Source organism: Paramormyrops kingsleyae, chromosome 15 (assembly GCF_048594095.1).
Source record: "Paramormyrops kingsleyae isolate MSU_618 chromosome 15, PKINGS_0.4, whole genome shotgun sequence".
Taxonomy (NCBI): domain Eukaryota; kingdom Metazoa; phylum Chordata; class Actinopteri; order Osteoglossiformes; family Mormyridae; genus Paramormyrops; species Paramormyrops kingsleyae.
The window spans coordinates 26733063-26754827 of NC_132811.1; the positions used below are offsets into that span (position 1 = coordinate 26733063).

Below are 21765 nucleotides of genomic sequence, written 5' to 3' on the forward strand. Positions count from 1 at the left end.
CTCACCCAACAGACGAACACCCTAAAGGAAATTTCATTTAAGTTTGGCTTTTGTATACCCTGTATATTGATTTACTCACGACTACTAGTCTCAATATACAGATAGGTTATATTTGCTTGTGTCCTTAGACAATGTTAGTGTTTTGTGTGCCACCCTTATAACCATGTTCACGGATTATCACCTATTTTACCCCTTTGCACTTGAACACATATAAATTTAAATAAATAGATAGGTATAGCTACCATTGTATATATGTTCTCATAGTATACCAGAAGAATCTGGAAAATTAGTGTAACCAACGTGTTTTCTATCTTTTAGAGAGTCTTCTTTGTTAACACCCCCCCTTCTCTTCCAACATTCCTTTGTGGTCCTTATCTGATCTTGGTGGACCGTTACCAAGTTTCTGTTTCTACCATACTATATTAAAGTTTTTGCCTATTGCTTACACACTAAATCTGAATGCTTACACCAAAGCCTCAATACCTAAACTTCTTGTATCTTATCTTAAACACAATGTAACCATAGCTTAAACACATTTTCAACTTTGCACTTTGTTTACAATTCTGTAACACACTTATTGCAAAACACTAAACACGTTTTCTTACATTAGACACTTTGATCAAAAATGAAATCACCTGTTATCATTGAGAAAACACTCTGTTCAAAAAGCACAACTCATCTGGCAATTGTACACACTTACATACACACCTGAAATCACTTTCACAGAAAACAGAACACCAATCTTTGACAGCGTGAGTGTTACCGACAGCTGCGGGCGCGAGCGGCGTTTCTGTCTGCGTCCTTCGCATCAAACACCCGCGGGTAATATTATCGAACATCGGTAACATTAACTTTAAAAGGACAGTTGCTCCGGAGCTTTGCTCGGTCGCTGGTCGGGGCCGGGAGGATATTTTCCACTTTTTTTCCCGCTCCGGCAGTAGCCTGCTTTGAGAGGGTTTTTTGTGGTTTTTTGGCCTCCCTAGAGCAACTTCGCTTTAGTTTAGCTAAACGTGGTTCAGCAGGAAGTTAATCTCGGGTAAGTAATTGTAAATTTGGTTATTTTAAAAGTTTAATTTACAGTTTTTTCCAATTGCTAACACACTAAAATCTAATGTAAAGCTCAACTGCAGAAACTGACACTCAGAGAACAAAATCTCTCCTCACATTTGCTATATTCAAAACACAAATCACACCTTTGAACACAATAAGCAATTAACTTGACTTCTTTTGCATTAGAGTGCACACACTTTCCTACAGAAAACACAGGAATCTCACACCAAGACACTTTTAGCCATTTCCAAACACACCCAATCAGAAAGCCACACCCATGTGCCCATTAGGCTAAAACAAATGTCACCTGGTCAAACACCTGACTGCTTATTAGTTAACTCAGCAATCAGAATGTGAGAACTATAAAACTCCACAGATTTACCAACATTAAAGAACAATGGAAGCCGGAGGGAGAGGAAGAGACGTTAGAGGTAGAGGACACGTAAGAGGTGGAGGTGGAGGTGGAGGTGGAGGTGGAGGTAGGGGTAGGGGTAGGGGTAGGGGTAGGGGTAGGGGTGCACAGAGAGGTGAAAGAGGACAAAGACAAAGAAGACAAGCACTCTCCAATGAAATTCGGGCAACATTAGTCGACCATGTTATAAATCATGGATTGACAATGAGAGAGGCTGGACAGAGAGTCCAACCCAACCTGAGTCGATTTACTGTTGCTTCTGTCATCCGTACATTTCGACTTGAGAACAGGTATGTTCTGTAACACCTACTCTGTATATATACAGCAATTCAAAGTATCTACAGTATGTATATTGTATATAGAGTAGGCTAATACTGCATTCTATATTTACAGTATATGTGTATGTGTTCTTTACTTGTACAATACTACTGCATAATCTTCATTATAAGCAAGAGAGGCTGCATACCAATATATACATTGTTGTCTTCTCTAAGGACTGAGAGACAAGTAGGACGTGGTGGAAGAGGTCGGATGTTCACAGAGGCACAGGAGCTAGAGATCATAAACATGGTTTTGGCAAATAATGCCATAAGACTTAGGGAAATTCAAAGCCACATTGTGAGAGACGACACTGTTTTTGGCAACATTAGGCAAGTTGCCTTGTCTACCCTCGCTCGTGTTCTCCAGCGACACCAGGTACGAATGAAACAGATATACCGGGTGCCTTTTGAGAGGAACTCCGAAAGAGTCAAAGAACTGAGGCACAATTACGTGCAGGTAACTATTAGACTACAGGACACTACATATAATGCTGCATTTCTCCAGTACTAAACATAAACCTAAACCATTGCTTATGTAATCTTTTTTTTTGTTTTCAGACAGTGCTGGAAATGGATTCAAATGTGATCCCACATGAGTTCATTTTTATTGATGAAGCTGGCTTCAACCTTACCAGAACCAGAAGAAGGGGAAGAAACATAATAGGTCACAGAGCTATTGTGAATGTTCCTGGCGTACGTGGGGGAAACATCACAATGTGTGCTGCTATCACAGGACATGGAGTTCTACACCACCATGCCATTCTTGGTCCATACAACACAGGGTTGATCCTGACATTTCTGGACAGATTGAGAGACATCGTAGAACAGGCAAACCACACAGATGATGAAGGGCAACAGCACAGATATGTTGTAGTGTGGGACAATGTGGCTTTTCATCGTGCAGCCATGGTGCAAAATTGGTTTGCCAACAACCCACATTATATAGTGCTTTACCTTCCCCCTTATTCTCCATTTCTGAACCCAATGTTCTTTTCAGCATGGCGTTGGAAGGTCTATGATCATCAACCCCATGTGCGTGAGGGGCTTCTACAAGCAATGGAGGAGGCATGTGAGGAAGTTGACGTAGGAGCCATCCAGGGATGGATAAGACACTCCCGACGCTTCTTTCCTGGCTGTCTAGCAAGGGAAGATGTCGCATGTGAAGTGGATGAGGTGCTGTGGCCAGATCCACTGAGAAGACATGACGCTGCATAAATCTTGTTTCGTTTTTCATTTGTTTTTTCACTTGCACGTTTCTCATTCTGTTTTCAAAGGTTTAGAATTTGTTGAATTGTACAGTAATATGGATTTTGTTGGTTTTTCTGTTGCAAATTGTAGCTAAATAAATGATTTGTTGGAACCGAATTTATTTCTGCACATATGTCTCTGTGTCCAATTCTCAGCATTTGCAGTTCTGACAGTCCCTAAAGAGATAAAAGTGTTTTGGATTTTACATAGTGGTGTTTGGTTGGTTGGAGGAAAAATTTAGGCATGGGAAAGAAATGTTTACTATTTGGGGGAAAAGTTTGGTTTTCATAAGTGTTTATATAGTTTTGACTGGAGAGCTTCATTTTGCAGGATATGTGAGGTGTTTTGCTCTTTGGGTGAGGTGTTTTATGAATTGTGCTAAATGATTTGCAAAAATGAGCCTTGTTGTCAAAATTGTGCTTTAGCAATTGGAAAAAACTGTAAAGGTTGTTATCACTGACGCTGCCGGATAATTTATAATAAAGTTCCGATTTAACGCAAGTGTTAATTTAGTGTACGCGGCACTTTGTTTTAACTATACGTTAATTAGATCAACTAAAAGTTTAAATATTCTCTATTACAGTTTTTACCAATTGCTTAAACACTATTGACAGATGCTAAACCCAAAGGAAGCCAACTTGAAGTTGTTGTGGCTGTTCCTTAAACAAAGTGTAACCATACCTTAAACAAAAGTGCTGCTTTGCACTTTGGTTGCAATTCTGCAAAACACTAGCTCCTTTCTACAACACACTTGCTCCTGCTCACAACACACTATTTCATACATAAGACACTTTGTTCAAAAATGAAATCTCGCAGTACCATTGGGAAAACACATCTATTCAAAATACAAAACACAGTCTGTCATTGAAAACAATTAGACACACACCTGAAAACATTTACTAACAAAACTGAACACCAATCAGTCAGCTACAAAAAGGCCTTAGCTAAGCCATTTTGGAGAACTTGCCAGCATGGAGGGAGGGAGAGCTAGAGGCAGAGGAAGAGGAGGACGTGGACAAAGAGGCCGTGCAAGGACCATCATTTCTGATGACATTAGGGCAACTTTGGTGGACCATGTCATAAACCATGGTCTGACTATGAGGGAAGCTGGACAGAGAGTCCACCCCAATCTTAGCCGTTTCACGGTCGCATCCATCATAAGGACATTCCGACAGGAAAACAGGTATGTCTTCAATTCCTCTACTACAGTAATGTAGCTTGAGTATTTACAGTACTGTCTCATCTTACATGTATATGTTACGTACATGTACTGTTACACCAGTACTGTACTGAAGGGTGGCTCCTTGTTTTGTGAAACATATAATCATGTCTTGAGATGTTTTACAGTACTGTAATACAAGTACAGTAAATACAGTAAAATACAGTTTGTACAGTACTGAAAAATAGAAGAAAACAATTACAAATTCTGGTTGCATTTTTTCTACAGAATGATTAGAAGACCTACTGGCGGTGGACGTCAACGCCTATTTACTGAACAACAAGAACTTGTATTAGTGGACATGGTCAGGGCAAATAATGCGATCCGTCTCCACCAGCTACAGAGTCACATAATTGCAGATAGACAGGTTTTTGGCAATATAAATACAGTAAGCATTACCACCATTAGACGCATCTTGACAAAGCACCATATTACAATGAAACAACTGTACAGGGTTCCATTTCAAAGGAACAATGCCAGAGTGAAGGAACTTCGACGTGAATACGTACAGGTAAGTGTTTCAGTCCTCTACATTTACAATACAAAAGAGGAGCAGTCAAATAGCTGAGTCTGTACCATTGGATCAGTACCACATTGACACTGTATATTCAGAAAGCTAAACAGGCCCCTGTGTGATGAGGTGGTTCAATTCTGTATGTGTATCAGTGTAGTTGTGTACTTTGAGTAATGCCATCCATACAGTACAGTAATATGTACTTTTTCTTGCAGAGAATGCTCGCCATGGATGGAGCTGCTCAGCCTCATGAGTGTATTTACATCGATGAGGCTGGATTCAATCTGACGAAAAACAGACGACGGGGGCGTAATCTTATTGGCCAAAGGGCAATTGTGCACGTCCCTGGGCAACGTGGAGGAAATATTACATTGTGCGCTGCCATTAGCCTTCAAGGGCTACTGCACCATCATGCCAAATTGGGGCCCTATAATACACAGGAAATACTCACATTTCTTGATGGTCTTCATGACATAGTCATAGAGAATAGACCAGAGCAGCCCAGGTTTGTTGTTGTGTGGGATAATGTTAGTTTCCACCGGGCTGCTCTGGTCCAAGACTGGTTTACTAATCATGAAGGATTTGAAGTGGTGTACTTGCCCCCTTACTCCCCATTTTTGAATCCTATAGAGGAGTTTTTTTCAGCATGGAGATGGCGCGTATATGACCGCCAACCCCACGCCCGAATGCCACTTTTACAAGCAATGGAACAGGCCTGCGGAGATATTGAAATCAGGTCAATTCAGGGATGGATTAGACACACAAGGGGATTTTTTCCCCGATGTTTAGCCAGAGAAAATATTGCTTGCGATTTGGACGAGGTCCTGTGGCCCGACCCCGACAGACGGCAGGATCCATACATGTAACTTCTTTTGTGTGAAGTTCAGTTTGGTTATTTTTGCTTTAACTGAATTTCCTGTCATATAAATTTCACTACTGTAATGTAATTGCAGTATTTTGATTTCAGTATTTTATTTTTGGAATTATGTGAAACATTTGGAATTGTAACTGAATAAAAACAGTAAAAGTGAAAGACTGCAGTGTTTTATATAAAGTAGACTAGTGTGTTGCCGCTGATATGAGAGTGTATTGACATGTGGAAGTGGGCATCATTTAGTCATCAAAGTGAGGTTTTGACAAAGGATTGTTCAGTTTTGATGGCAGAGTTTGTATTTGGCATAGATGTGAATGGTTTATTTCCCAGTGTTTTTCCTTACTTCCTTGTGTGTAGAGTTTTGGCACCATGAGCCAAGTTTTGCAAAATGTGTTCAAGCAATGGACAAAAACTGTAATATACTGGGCTGGGAGTAAAGGACGGGGACATAGTGAGTTAGGTAATTATGGGGCCAGCTCAGTGTTGTGTTTGCAAGATGTTTGCCCTTCTGGATGCTTGCGTCCAGTCGGATTTCGTCTGCGAGCGATGTAGGTTAGTTGACTCACTCATGGTCCAGGTTCGTGACCTAGAGGAGCGACTGGCTCTCATCCAACATAACAATGAGTTAAACGAGAGAGTTAATACGCCTTCTAGGGAGACTGTGTGTACGTCACAAGCGGGGAGGGGGGAGAATGATGAACAGGTAGGTCGAGAGAGCTGGGTGAACGTAGGTCGTAGACGTAGAAAAGGGCGTACACAATTCACAGAGGCGGCATCACCTGAAGTAGCTGTGTCTAACCGCTTTCAGGTGCTTCCAGCTTTAGAGCCGGAAGAGACTGTGGAGGCAGGTGAGCCCTTGGGCACCAAGGAGCCACCTAACCCCAGTAGGAGGGAGGTTGTGGTAGTAGGGGATTCAATTATAAGAGGTGTAGATAGTTATGTGTGCACCCGTGATAGAGGGTCCCGTACGGTGTCTTGCCTGCCTGGTGCCCAGGTAGGGGACCTTCCAGATCGAGTGGACAGGCTTTTGGCCCCAGCCGGGGTGGATCCAGTGGTCGTGGTGCATGTTGGCACCAATGACATAGGAAAGGGAAGAAGGGCTGTTCTGCAAGATAAATTTATAGAAGTCGCGGATAAGCTTAGAAGCAGAACATCCACGGTGGTATTCTCTGGAATACTTCCCGTGCCACGTGCAAGTAAGGCAAAGTTAGCTGAGATAAGGGGATTAAATGCGTGGCTAAAATGGTGGTGTAGGAAAGAGGGGTTCAGGTTTATGGGGCACTGGCAGACCTTCTGGAACAGGTGGGACCTGTTCAAGCCGGACGGGTTACACCTGAACCATAGGGGAACCAGTGTATTGGGGAGGCGTATGTGCAGAATAGTTGAGGAATGTTTAAACTAGGGACTGGGGGGGCAGGGAGGTCAGTTAAGAATTTATGTGGGGAGAGACGGAATGCCCAAATAAATATTAAAAGTAGACACTGTAAAAGGCCTACCATTAGTGGTCTGTATTTGAATGCTAGGAGTATTAGAAACAAAATTACTGACTTAGAGGCTTTAATTTCTTCAGACAATTATGACATTATAGGAATAACTGAAACATGGATGAGTGACAATGATGGTGATGAATATAATATGGATGGTTATACATTGTTCCGTAGAGACCGGATAGGCAAGAAGGGAGGTGGTGTTGCAGTAAAACTTGCAGGCAAGGGATCTCACTGATAAAAATAAAAATTCAGAAGCTGTATGGATAAAACTTGATGCTAAAGATTCAAATGGCCTAATTGTCGGGGTTTGTTATAGAGCACCTAATGTAGCTGTAGAGGAAAGCAGAATATTATATGATGATATCAGGATTATGAGTAATAAAAATGATGTGGTGGTTATGGGTGATTTTAATTTACCTGGGATACAGTGGGACACAATCTCTGGCTCTTCTGTAAATGAACTTGAGATGGTGGAATTAGTACAGGATTGTTTTTTTACTCAGTTTGTTAATACTCCTACCAGGGGAGAAGCCCTTCTTGATCTGGTTTTCTGTAATAACCAGGATAGGATTGGAAAATTAGAGGTTTTAGACCCATTGTACGGTAGTGATCATAACATCGTTAAATTCGAGGTTAATTTTAGTGTCCGAAGAGCAAAGTCGAAATTAAAAGTATACAATGTTAGGAAGGCTAACTTTAATGGTATGAGACGGAAATTAGAAACTGTAAACTGGACAGAGTTAAATAGCAAAACAGTAGAAGAAGCATGGGAATTTTTCAAAAGCACATTGTTGCAAGTGCAAGAGGACTTCATACCTGTTTCCAGCAAAACTAAATCTAGGAAACGACAACCAAGGTGGTTTACTAAGGAAATTAAGAATAAAGTCAGGAGGAAAAGGGCTCTGTTCCAAAAATGGAAAATAACTAATGATTTCAAAATTAAGCAGGAGTATCTAAGTCTACAGGCAGAGTTAAAAAATGACATTAGGCTATCCAAGAGGGATGTAGAAAGAAAAATTGCATTGGAGGCTAAGCATGACAGTAAAGGTTTCTTCCAATATTTTAACTCCAAGAGAGCACTAAAAGCTGAAATCACTAATTTGCAGGATAGTAAGGGACTTATAATTGATAATGAAATTGATATGGTAAATGAGTTTAATGATTATTTTTCAAGGGTGTTCACAATAGAGAACACAAGTAACTTACCACCAATTAATACGAATACAGCATCGTCTATGACCAATATATGTATAACTGAGGTTGATGTGATACTAAGCCTAGCTAAACTCAAAATAAATAAATCGCAGGGGCCTGATGGCATCTTACCAATAGTCTTAAAAGAGATGAGGGATATTATTAGCCAACCTTTAACTTTAATATTCCAGAAATCGTTATCTGCGGGTGTGGTACCATCAGATTGGAAGCATGCTAATATAACACCCATATTCAAAAAAGGGGATAGAAGTAATCCAGCAAACTATAGGCCAATCAGTTTAACTAGCATTACTGGAAAAATAATGGAAGCTATAATTCAAGTGAAAATGGTAGATTACCTAGATGCAAATAACATCATAAAGGATAGCCAACATGGATTTAGGAGAGGTAGATCCTGCTTAACGAATCTACTTGAGTTCTTTGAGGAAGCTACAAGTGAAATTGATCACAAAAAGGCCTATGATGTGATTTACTTAGATTTCCAGAAGGCCTTTGATGTTGTCCCCCACAAACATCTCTTGCTAAAGCTTAAAGCTGCAGGGATTTTAGGAACTGTAGCAGCTTTGATCAAAAACTGGTTAACTGACAGGAAGCAGCGAGTAGTTATTTAGAGGCACAATGTCACAGTGGGCTTGCGTTCATAGTGGGGTACCGCAGGGTTAAATTTTAGGACCTCTATTGTTCCTAATTTACATTAATGATATTGACACAAATACATACAGTAAACTGGTTAAATTTGCAGACGACACCAAGGTGGGCGGGGTAGCAGATACTAATCTAGCAGCAGAGAGGCTTCAACGGGATCTGGATTTAATTAGCACATTAGACCCATGGCCGCACAAAGAGTAATATTACCCCCCCCGTTGGCCAGGAACCTCAGTGATGGCTCTTTGGCCAATGATGTTACGGCCTCTTTGCCTTGAGGTTGAAGCCAGCCTCATCCAGGAAGAGGTACTCATGAGGTCTGGCCATCGCGTCCAACTGTAATATCCTCAATGAAAAAGTGAAAGTGCACAGGTGTTCAGAACAACAGTCAATCAGGTAGCACAGTATTGTCCAGAAGTAATGTAGGCCACTGAGCAACACAGTATGTCCACTAACTGTACTGTGAACATGGATGTATACTTACTTGCACATACTCGTAACGTAGGTCTTTGTGTCGCGCAGAGCTGTACTCAAAGGGAACCCTATACTGTAGACCTGTTTCATCCGCATCTTTTGGCGCCGGAGAACTCGGTCTATTGTGGCCAAGCTGACATCATCAATGCTCTCAAAGTTGACATTATCGGCAATGACTTTGTCTCTGATCTCCCGGAGTCTGATGAGGTTGTTCTCATGAACCATATCCACAATGAGGGTTTCTTGTGCCGCTGTAAATATGGCAACCCTCCCACCTCTATGTGGCATTCTTTCAACTCTAAAGAAAGAAACATGTTTTGCCAATTGACATGTTTTGCAATAACAACTGATTTGAAACCAATAGACTACTTTCACAGGCTTGTAAAACTGTATTGTGACAAAGACAGCAATAGAGTACAATACCTGTTGTGTTGTCTGAATGCCCTGATAATGGTGGCCACGGTGAACCTACTCAGGTTTGGACAGACTCTTAGTCCTGCTTCAGCCATTGTCATGCCATGGACAATGACATGGTCAATGACTGTTGCTCGCATCTTGTCCGTAATGATGGTGCAAGGTTGTCTTGCTCTCCCTCCTGGACCTTCTCCTCTCCCTTGTTGGCCTCCTCCTCTTCCTCGTTGGCCTGCTCCTCTTCTTCCATGGCCAGCTCTTCTCCCTCCTCTGACTCGAATTCCTCTTCCCCTGACTCTGCCTTCATCCATTGTGTTTGTTTGGAATCTTCAGCAAACTGTGCACTCTGAACTTGCTTTTATACATGTGGTCACAGCATTAGCAACAAGTGTCTTCAATTTTGAGTCGTTGTGTGTAATGAATGACGCCAGGTGTGTTCATTGTGTTCAAATATTGCTGACTGTGGCAAGCATTTTGCATCACATGAGCTTTCATTTGAGAATATGAGCAGAGTTCTTTTGCAACTTGTGTTTTAGCAAGGAAAAATGTGTTTAGATTTATGAGAACGGAGGATTGTGTTTTGTGAATTGTGTCTTTATGTGAAATGTGTTTATGATATTGGAAAATGATGGCTAGATTTAGTAAATGTGTTTAGACAACTGGTCATTTGGTTTAGAGGATTGGCTTTTGTGTTTTAGCATTTCAGAAAAACTAATATTATTAATTGTAAGATTACTGTTGTCTGTGTCTGAAAAATGTAATGTAATAATAATAATAATTATAAGAGGAGGAGGGGAAAAAAGAGAACAAGATGTCAGCTTAATGACATAATGAAGGTCAGCAGTGCGGAGTGAGACCAACACCTGCATGGAGAGTCAGATCGAAGAACCAGTGAAGACCAAGAACATAATTATGGCCTGCCCATTTATTGAAGACCCTGTGAAGGAGGGTGCTCGGATAATACAAAGAGCATTCAGACCACCAAGGGTCTTTATGGACAGAGTAAACCCTCTTGCCTTCCCAGATGACTATATGTAGGAGAGATACCGGTTCTGCAGATCCAGCATAGTGTACCCTGTGTGCTGCTGGAACCACACCTCAGCAAACCCACACGGCGAAGTCAAAGCCTGACCACAGTGCAATCTGTCTGTATTGCACTGCGCTTCTTTGCCAGTGGGAGAACCCTCTACAATGTTGGTGATACTGAGCATCTGTCTAAAGCAACGGTATGCCGTGAAATAAGGAGGGTATACCTTGCTCTGAGGCAATTTGTGAACATTTTTATCACCTTTCCTGGCCATCAACCGACACAGAGTATCAAAGAGGACTTTTATGCAGTAGCAGGTATGTGATAGTGTAAGTAGACTCAAATATTGATATGTCTGTATTAAGTTAAATCTCTCCCTAGACATTGGAACAATTTAACTTAAATTGGGATAAATGGGTTAAATATGTAAAATCTAACAGGCCTGACCTTATTTTTATATTTCATTAGGTTGTATCTTATTGATTACTCCCTTTTTGTATATAGTTTTATGTTATGTTATGTTTTTTTTTCTTTTTTTTTTCTCTTTCACTCCTGCTATATGTAAATGTGAATAATTAATATGCATAATTTGAAGTGTATTTGGATATATATCAATAAAAAGTGAATTAAAAAAAATAAATCTCTCCCTAAGGTACTGTAGACTGCCCTCACATACCAATCCAGGCCCCAGCTGGACCAATGGAGCCAGACTATATGAACAGGAAATCTTTCCATAGCCTCAATGTACAGTTATGTAGATTGGGAGAAACTCTATACATTGTCACTAGAGGGATTTTGTTCTGAATTGGAATCTACATTGTTCATCAATTCATACACTGAACAATCTTAAATGAATTCTCTGTCAGCGCGTCTTTGTGCTATATCACTGAATCCACTCTCTGTTTTCAGATGATATATGATAGGAATTGCCTAATTACCAATGCAGAGGCAAAATGGCCAGGCTCTGTCCATGTCTCCAGGATCTTTCAAGGGTCCTCACTGGCACAGAGGCTTGTAGAAGACAAGAGCACATTTCCAACAAGGGTTTTCATTTAAAATGCATTTATCATGGAAACTAGTGATGGGTGAAGTCTTAATTTCACTGAAGTAAATAGTTTTAAGTCATTACACACACATTGCTTCAATTTACGTCTTAATATGTGTGCGGGGGGGGGGTGGGGTCTCTTGAACTGTAGCAATGTCTTTCACAGCCTATCAAACAAATAATTCCTTCTGCAGGGGAGTTTAAAGTCTTGCTTGGGGACAGAGGTTATGCCTGCATGCCATACCTGCTAACCCCTTACCTAGAACCTCAAACTGAGACTGAGAGGCAATTTAACAATTCCCACTCTAGAACATGGGCATGCATGACCTTTGGCCAATTAAAATCAAGGTTCAAAATTCATGCACATTTCACAACTACGTATTGCAAGGCAACTTTTCAGGCCAACAGAGCTCTCACTACTTTAACTACTTGCAGATTCAAGTGCCTGAAAAGCCTCAGAGTAAGGCCAGACCAAGCGTGCAACATTATGGGTGCCTGTGCCATTCTGCACAATATTGCAACAATTCACCAGGAGAAACTGCTCACAGTGCTGGTGGAGGAGCAGTGGGAGGATATTGCAGCTCTTGAAGAGGGAATGGATGGAAAGATTGTGAGGAACAACTACTTCACGTAAGGCCACTGGTGAGCATTGAGCCACAACCCCCACATCATGTATTGTTAGATAAATGAAACACGTGCTCAAAATTGACACTTTATTCAAATTCTTTAATTAGGCTGTGTTTGAAGCTGTGCAGAGAGAGAGAGAGAACAGAAAACAAAAGCTTTTCAAGCCATGTACTTTTGCTCTCGTAGAGTGTATTTATTATAATTTTTGAAGTCTGGAAACAATTGACAAATGAATGGTTACAAAACAGATGTTTGCTTTTTATTAGTTTTTTAGGCAATGATGAAAAGCTGAATATTTGGTAAATTAAACATATGGCATTTGGTTAGTTTATATTATTGCACAGATGTCATGCAAACACATATTCCTTTCAGTTCAGGGTATGACATGTTAAATTTTCTGGAAAGATCTAAAATAATCACCTGTAGTTATTATACATTAGAGCTCATGTCCCCTCTCCGGATAGCAAAGTATGTTATCTGATATTCTGACCTAGATCACAATTAGAAACAGATCACAGTGTAAAGCTTGGTAGATCTCTGATCACTACCTAAACTGTACTAAAGAAAAAGTAAACTAAAACCTACCTAATATGACTTTTCCATTACAAGAAAATATTTGAAAATGCAATGATTTATCCCCTTTATCAGAGTTATTTTTGTACAACATATCTTTGTCAAAAATTTCTTAAACTAAATCTCAAATTACACTTTAGGCATGTGTGAGTCAAGTGTTGCAAAGTCTATATGACAGTTTTTATTACCTTGCTATAAGTCTAGACTGGAGTGTATGTTTCTCATTCGACAAATACAGCAGATGACTGTACTGGCAATGATAACTGTGCAAATTGTTATAATGATGATGATGAAGAACGTGTTCTGGGAAAGGCCCTTCTGAACCACATAGTTGCATTTATTCCTTCCCTTCCCTTCTGGTGCAATATTTGGTTTGGATGTAGAACTAGTAGCACTTCTATTTGATGTGGATGTAGGACTGGTGCTTGTCAGTGATACCATCAAGTCTTCATTGGTAAGGTTAAAAACACTAATATTATGCAGGGCAGGAGGGTGGAAGCATAACAGGTTTCTGGAATTCAGCACCTTGAAAGAGTTTTGCCTCAGCCAATCTCGGAGAGGCAGGATCTCCTGGTTGCAATTCCAGGGGTTCTGAGAGAGGATAACCTCTTCAATCATCTGAAATGTATCTAAAAGTTTTAGTGGCAAGCTTGATAGGGAATTGTTGCAGAGGTCTACCTGCTTCAGTTTAGGTATGTTCTGAAATACCTTCCATGGGAGAGTCTGAATTTGGTTGTGCTCAAGCGAGATATTCACCAGTTTGGGCAGTGCACTAAAGGTGCACTCCTCAAGGCTCGTAAGACGATTAGTGTGCAGGGACACCTCACTCAGCTCTATGAGTCCACTGAAAGCACCACTTGATACTGAACTGATCTGATTCCGACTCAAAACAAGAAGTTGTAGCTGAGTCAAGTTGCTGAACACATTGTCTCCCACATGAGTCAGTCTGTTGTCGTATAGCCAGAGTTCCTGGAGAGCCATGGGACCAAAAACCCGAGTGGACAATTCCTGAAGTTGATTTTGATGGAGGGATATTTGAGTAAGCCTAGGAAGGTGTAAGAAGATGCCCTCAGGCAGTAATGATAAATGATTGTTAGATAGGAACAGCTTCCTAAGTTTGAGCTGGTTGGAGAACAGCTGGGGTGCAAGATATTCAATTTGATTTTCCTGTAAGGATAGTTCTTCCAAGTTAACAAGAGTATTGAAACAGCTTGCTGGAATCCCTTTTATGGCATTATGATTTAGTCTCAGAATCTTTAGCGACCTTTGCCCTTGAAATGTTTCTTCTGAAAGATGCATGATGCTGTTCCTAGCCAGTGAGAGGTGCTGGAGATTAGTTAGCTTATGCAGAAAACCTGCTGGGATTGAGGTGAGGAGATTTTTGCTCAAGTCAAGCTTCTTGAGGGCTGTCAGAGGGGAGAACAGAGCTGGGTGAATGTCTTGAAATCTGTTGTTGCTCAGGATGAGTGATTCAAGAGTTTGCATTTCCTGGAATAGTTCCGAAGGCAGATCTTGCAGTTTAGTTCCCTGAAAGCCTACCAATTTAAGTCTGTTAGTATGATCAAATGTTCCAGGCAAAATTTCTGCTAATTCTGTGTCCTTTACTACAAAACCAGAGAGAGATTCAAAGCCATTGTCAAAATCACTTGGTGTCAATAATGAGATGTTGCTTTTCACTATTAAGAGTTCCATGGTGGCTGGGGGCAAGAATGGTGGGAACTTTATGACCAGATGACCAGAGCAAATCATTATGTTTTGTTCACACTGGCAAGCATTTGGGCAGCTTCCAATAATACTGTGAATGGTAAACAAGCTGAAAAATATGTAGATATGAATCACCATATCCATGGATGTCTGAGGAGAGATAAGAGATATTATATGTGTTATCAAAAGCAACAATGCAAATAAAGCATCATTATCATTCTTAGTATAACAGGGTTTTGTCAGGATTATCCTCAACAGTAAATCATGGCTTTTTTTTATCAAAAAACATGATGTAAAAATATAACCCTCAAAATGAAAATGATATAAATCACTGACTGTATTCAGGATTGTAGGTATCAAAATTTGTTTTTGAAGAGGGCTTTGAAGATGAATATTGAGCTTATTTGGGTTTTCCTAATCTCAATTAGGTAGGGCTGGTTTCTTTTAGCCATAAATACATGTAATTTCTTTAGGTTATTCTGTATGACATTTCTGTTGGTGCTGCTCTGTGTCAGGATGTTAGGCAGGATGTCTCAGATGGCAGGAAGCACATGTTTCCCCCCCACATCATTAAAGGGTGTGGGACGGTTACATTAAAACTTCATGGCAGTATAATATTGCAAACCAAGACACTCATTAAAACAAATAGAATTAACCTTTTTTCTGTTTCCACCCAAGTTGGAATTTCAATATAGTCTCATTGTATAACATATTTTTACTGGTACATGATTTTTACCTTTGGTGAAATTGCAATTATAGAATGACTAATAGGATTCAAAATAACCTATTTTCTCATAACTGTCATGGCACGGGCAGGAAAAGGCATGGCAGACAAAGACAAAGTCCTTCAGAGTGGAGCGCTGGCATCTGGCACACCAAGAGGCTGTGGCAGTCGGCAGTAAGTCACTGGGCACATGTAGAGTCTGCCCATAGATCAAGTTGGCTGACTAGGACTGCTCTTCTTGCTTAAGAGAGGTCCAGAGACCCAAAGAAGCCTGTCTATCTAATTCAATCACCATCCGGGAGGCTGGGTTGAAGAGCAGATTTCAGGAAGTGGTGAAAGCACTCACACAGCCCATTGCCTTGAGGATGGTAGGCTTTGGTGTGATGGACGGAAACCCCCAGCATCTCTCCATAACAACCTTAGCACGCTGACACTAAATGCAGGAGGCAGTCCAACTGCGGACATCCTTCCACAGCCTATGCCCGACAAACTTGGCGGCCATCAGACGCTGAGATTTGTGTCTACCCGAGTGCGAAAGCCTTTGTACCACCTCAAAATTGTGAAGACACTGGTCAGCACAACAGGCCTAGCTAGACTGGTCAAGATATCACACAGGAGGGTGGTGTCACAGTCATGGAAGGGAACATCCACCAGCTGCAGACTGGTGACCGCGGTCCTATAGGCCTGCACTTCTGTGTCGACGTGCTGGTCCACTGCCAATTGAGTGTAATCTACTCCCAAGTGCACAGCACATGCCACCGAACGGTAGAGTCAGTCGGCAACTCAGTTTCGCTTGCCCGCCACATTTTGGATGTAGTGTAGTGAACGCCAATATAAAGGAGAGTTGCCAGTGCTGATTAGTGGACCAAGGCTCAGAAATCTTAGCCATTGCAGCACTCTCACTATTGCAAACGTTGGGGGCTTGTGGTTGTCAATAGCTGTGACAGGGCGGCCTTCTGTGAGGAACCAGAAGTGATATACATTCAAGTACAGGCTGTACTTCAGCTTGCATGGCCCGAGCTACCAGCTGAAAAAGCAAGTAGTTGCCAGGTGCCATCCACCCGCTGCTTGTGCATGGCCCCCACAGTGTAGTCCAAGGTGTCGGTGGTGAGCGCGATTGGAGCATTAGGCAACAGGTGGACCAGCATGATTGCATTCACCAAAGCAGACATGGCAGCCACAAAAGCCTGGGTCTGCTCATCTGTCCACTCAAGGACCTACTTGGCTGTCCTACCTCTGAGAACTTTGAAGAATGGCCGCAGCAGCTGAGCAGCTCGTGGGATAAAGTGATGGTAGAAGGTAGAAGGTGACCATGCCTAGAAACTCCTGTAGGGCTCTAGCCATAGCAGGCTGCAGGAATGTAGAGATGGTCTCCACTTTGGCAGGCAGTGGAATTGCCCCATCTCCCGAGATGCAGTGGCCAAGGAAATCAATGGAGGACAAACCAAACTGGCACTTTTGTGGGTTGTTGATCAACCCATGGCTGCTCAGATGCTCAAAAAGGGTCCGAAGTTTCACCAAATGGTCAGCCTTGGAGAATGTCATCCAGATAAACAAACAAGAAAAGAAGGTCCTTCAGGACACTGGTCATGAGCTGCTAGAAAGACTGGGCAGCATTTTTAAGCTCAAAGGACATCTTCAGAAACTCAAAAAGTTCAAACATAAGAACATAAGAAATTTAAAAACGAGAGGAGGCCATTCAACCCATCAAGCTCATTCGGGGAGAACTTAACTAATAGCTCAGAGTTGTTAAAATCTTATCTAGCTCTGATTTAAAGGAACCCAGGGTTTTAGCTTGCACTACACTAACAGGAAGACTATTCCATACTCTAACTACATGCTGTGTAAAGAAGTGCTTCCTCAAATTCGTTTTAAAATGTTTTCCCGCTAATTTCCACTTATGGCCACGGGTTCTAGTATTTAAACTAATATTGAAATAGCTATTTGGCTGAACAGCATCCAGACCTGTTAGAATCTTATATACCTGGATCATGTCCCCCCTTAGTCTACTGTGCTTGAGGCTAAACAGATTCAGCTCAGCTATCCTCTCCTCATAAGACATTCCTCTAAGACCAGGAATCATTCTTGTAGCCCTACGTTGCACCTTTTCCAAAGCAGAAATGTCCTTCTTAAGGTATGGTGACCAAACCTGCACACAATATTCTAGGTGGGGTCTTACCAAGGAATTATATAATCGTAGAATCACCTCCAATGACTTAAACTCCACACACCTAAAGATGTAACCCAATATCCTATTGGCCTTTTTTATTACTTCCCCACACTGGCGAGAGTGGGACATGGAAGCATCAACATACACACAGAGATCTTTCTCGTAATCAGCTACCTTTATTATAGTGGAACCCATAAAATTTCTGTACTTTATATTTCTGCTCCCTGCATGGATTACCATACATTTATCTATGTTAAATTTCATCTGCCAGGTATCAGCCCAGTCATTAATTAAATTCAGATCCCGTTGTAACCTCTCCGCTGCTAGATCAGTATCTGCTACACCACCCACCTTGGTGTCGTCTGCAGATTTAACCAGTTTACTGTATGTATTGATGTCAATATCATTAATGTAAATTAGGAACAATAGTGGTCCTAAAATTGAACCCTGCGGTACCCCACTATGAACGCAAGCCCACTGTGACATTGTGCCTCTAAATAACTACTCGCTGCTTCCTGTCAGTTAACCAGTTTTTGATCAAAGCTGCTACAGTTCCTAAAATCCCTGCAGCTTTGAGCTTAAGCAAGAGCGGTTTGTGGACAAAGGCCTTCTGGAAATCTAAGTAGATCACATCGTAGGCCTTTTTGTGATCAATTTCTCTTGTAGTTTCCTCAAATAACTCAAGTAAATTCGTTAATCAGGATCTACCTCTCCTAAATCCATGTTGGCTATCCTTCAGAATGTTATTTGCATCCAGGTAATCTACCATTTTCACTTGGATTATAGCTTCCATTATTTTTCCAGAAATGCTAGTTAAACTGATTGGCCTATAGTTTGTTGGATTACTTCTATCACCTTTTTTGAATATAGGTGTTATATTAGCAAGCTTCCAATCAGAAGGTACCACACCTGCAGATAACGATTTCTGGAATATTAAAGTTAAAGGTTGGCTAATAATATCCCTCATCTCTTTTAAAACTATAGGTAAGATGCCATCAGGGCCCTGCGATTTATTTATTTTGAGCTTATCTAGGCTTAGTACCACATCCGCCTCAGTTATACTTATATTGGTCAAAGACAACGCTGTATTCGTACTAAATGGTGGTAAGTTACTCATGTTCTCTACTGTGAACACCTGTGTAAAATAATCATTAAACTCATTTACTATATCAATTTCATTTTCAATTATAAGGCCCTTACTATCCTGCAAATTAGTGATTTCAGCTTTTAGAGCTCTTTTGGAGTTAAAATATTGGAAGAAACTTTTATTGTCATCCTTAGCCCCCAATGCAATTTTTCTCTTTCTATTCTCTGAGAGAGTCTAATATTGTCAACCTGTAGACTTAGATACTCCTACTTAGTTTTGAAATCATTAGTTAATTTCCATTTGTGGAAGAGAGCCCTTTTCCTCCTGACTTTATTATTAATTTCCTTAGTAAACCACCTTGGTTGTAGTTTCCTAGATTTAGTTTTGCTGGAAACAGGTATGAAGTCCTCTTGCACTTGCAACAATGTGCTTTAAAAAAACTACCATGCCTCTTCAACCGTTTTGCTATTTAACTCCATCCAGTTTACAGTTTCTAGTTTCAGTCTCATACCATTAAAGTTAGCCTTCCTAACATTGTATACTTTTAATTTTGACTTTGCTCTTCTGACACTAAAATTAACCTTGAATTTAACCATGTTATGATCACTACCGTCCAGTGGTTCTAAAATGGTTTTCCAATCCTATCCTGGTTATTAGAGAAAACAAGATAAAGAAGGGTTTTTCCCCTGGTAGGGGTATTAACAAACAGTAAAAAAAAAAACCAATCCTGTACTAATTCCACCATCTCAAGTTCATTTACAGAAGAGCCAGAGACTGTGTCCCACTGTATCCCAGGTAAATTAAAATCACCCATACCCACCACATCATTTTTATTACTCATAATCCTGATATCGTCATATAACATTCTGCTTTCCTCTGCAGCTACATTAGGTGCTCTATAACAAACCCCGACAATTAGGCCATTTGAGTCTTTAGCATCTAGTTTTATCCATACAGCTTCTGTACTTTTATTTTTATCAGTGAGCTCCCTTGCATGCAAGTGTTTTTTTTACATATACTGCAACACCACCTCCCTTCTTGCCTATCCGGTCTCTACGGAACAACGTATAACCATCCATATAATATTCTTCCCCATCATTGTCACTCATCCATGTTTCAGTTATTCCTATAATGTCGTAAGTGTCTGATGAAATTAAAGCCTCTAAATCATGAATTTTGTTTCTAATACTCCTAGCGTTTAAATACAGACCGCAAAGGGTAGGCCTTTTACAGTGCCCACTTTTAATATTTATTGGGTCTTTCCGTCTCTCCCCACCTAAATTCTTAACTAACCTCCCTGTCCCCCCAGTCCCTAAATTTAACATTCCTCAACTACTCTACACATATGCCTCCCCAATACACTGGTACCCCTCTGGTTCAGATGCAACCCGTCCGGCTTGAACAGATCCCACCTGTTGCAGAAGGTCTTCCCGTGCCCCATATACCTAAACCCCTCTTTCCTACACCACCATTTTAGCCATGCATTTAATTCCCTTATATCAGCTAATTTAGCCTGACTTGCACGTGGCACAGGAAGTATTCCAGAGAATACCACCGTGGATGTTCTGCTTCTAAGCTTATCCGCAACTTCTATAAATTTATCCTGCAGAACAGCCCTCCTGCCCTTTCCTATGTCGTTGGTGTCAACATGCACCATGATCACTGGATCCACCCCACGCTGCCAATTAACAAGGACAGACAAGTACTCACGCAGACCGAGAAAAAAAATAAAAGTAAAAAATGAAACAAGAACCACCCATGTAACCGCACTGGCACACAAATACTCAAATACACTCAAATATATTTTCTAATAATTCAAGTCAACCGCTTCAACAGACGCACAACACAACAGAAGTGCACACAGCGTCTACAACACTCCCGCACAGTGCAGCAATCCTATCAGCCTCTACAGCAATCACAGCAGGGTAATGACCGCAGTCTTTGCGATGTGCCTGGAATGCACTGGGACCTAATGGTAGCCACACAGGAAAAAAATCCTGAATGTGTGGAATCGGGTAGTCATCTGGGGTTGTTGAATAATTAAGCCAGTGGTAATTGTCATACAGGCGCCATCCCCCACACAGTTTGGGCGCCATATTCAGAGGGGAGACCCAGGTACTGTTGGAACGCCGAAATATGCCGATGTGCTTCAGTGCATTAAACTCAGCCTTAGTGATGTCCAATTTACTTGCATCGTGGCATCGGGCCCACGCATGGACTGGCTGCCCTGTCATGACGATGTGATGAACACCGTGCGTGGCCATGTCTGAAGAAAAGGTGGGTCCGGTGAGGTCTGGGAATTCTGCAAGCAGGTAGGCAAAGGTGTCAGTTGCACCCAAAGCATTTCACAGCTGAGACGAACTGGCACTGCTGTGTGAGCACAGCACAGAATGGAAAGTCTAAGCATTAACTAGGCGCTGGTGTTTTACGTCCACCAGCAGGTTGTTAGCGCACACAAAAAATCAGCACCGAGCAGGGGAGTGGACACTTTGGCCACAACAAAATGCCACCGGAAGAGCTGGCCACCAAAACACATGACACTACCATGTCACATGTACCAAAGGTATGGATACTGCTGCCATTGGCAGCATACAGGGCCAGGCCCTTCCTACTGGAGCACTAATTTGCCACTGACGTGGGCAGAACACTGATCTGCATACCCGTGTCACAGAGGAAGCGGCACAGCATCTATGACAAGGTGTAGGCTGCCAGCACGGTCAATGCTCACTGCTGCTAATGAGCACTGGCCAGTGTGTTTCCTGTTCACTTAAAACGGCAAGGGTCAGTGCACTTTGTAGCCTCACCCCCAAACCATCTGTGGTAAAAGCAGAGGCTTGGCTTTCTTTGTCGCTTTGCAGCTGAGACAGTAGTATCTGCCTGTAGTGCTAAGCTATCCGAAGTCCGAGTATGTACAGCGAACAAGCTGCCAGCCTGGA

At 41.5% G+C, this 21765-nt stretch overlaps 1 protein-coding gene across 4 annotated transcripts in view; it reads right to left on the reverse strand.

The window, feature by feature from the left end:
- Positions 1–12649: 12649 nt before the first annotated feature.
- The window catches only part of LOC111848817 (uncharacterized), a 36500-nt gene continuing 27384 nt past the window's right edge, over positions 12650–21765 (reverse strand). For 3 of the 4 annotated variants that reach the window (XM_072699847.1, XM_072699846.1, XM_072699845.1), the window contains one exon: positions 12650–14998. In XM_072699847.1, coding sequence (XP_072555948.1) covers positions 13337–14998 — 1662 coding nt within the window. In that variant the 3' untranslated portion in view covers positions 12650–13336. Of the gene's footprint in view, positions 21132–21765 lie in introns of all 4 variants that reach the window. The other variant, XR_002839397.2, reaches the window with a different exon arrangement.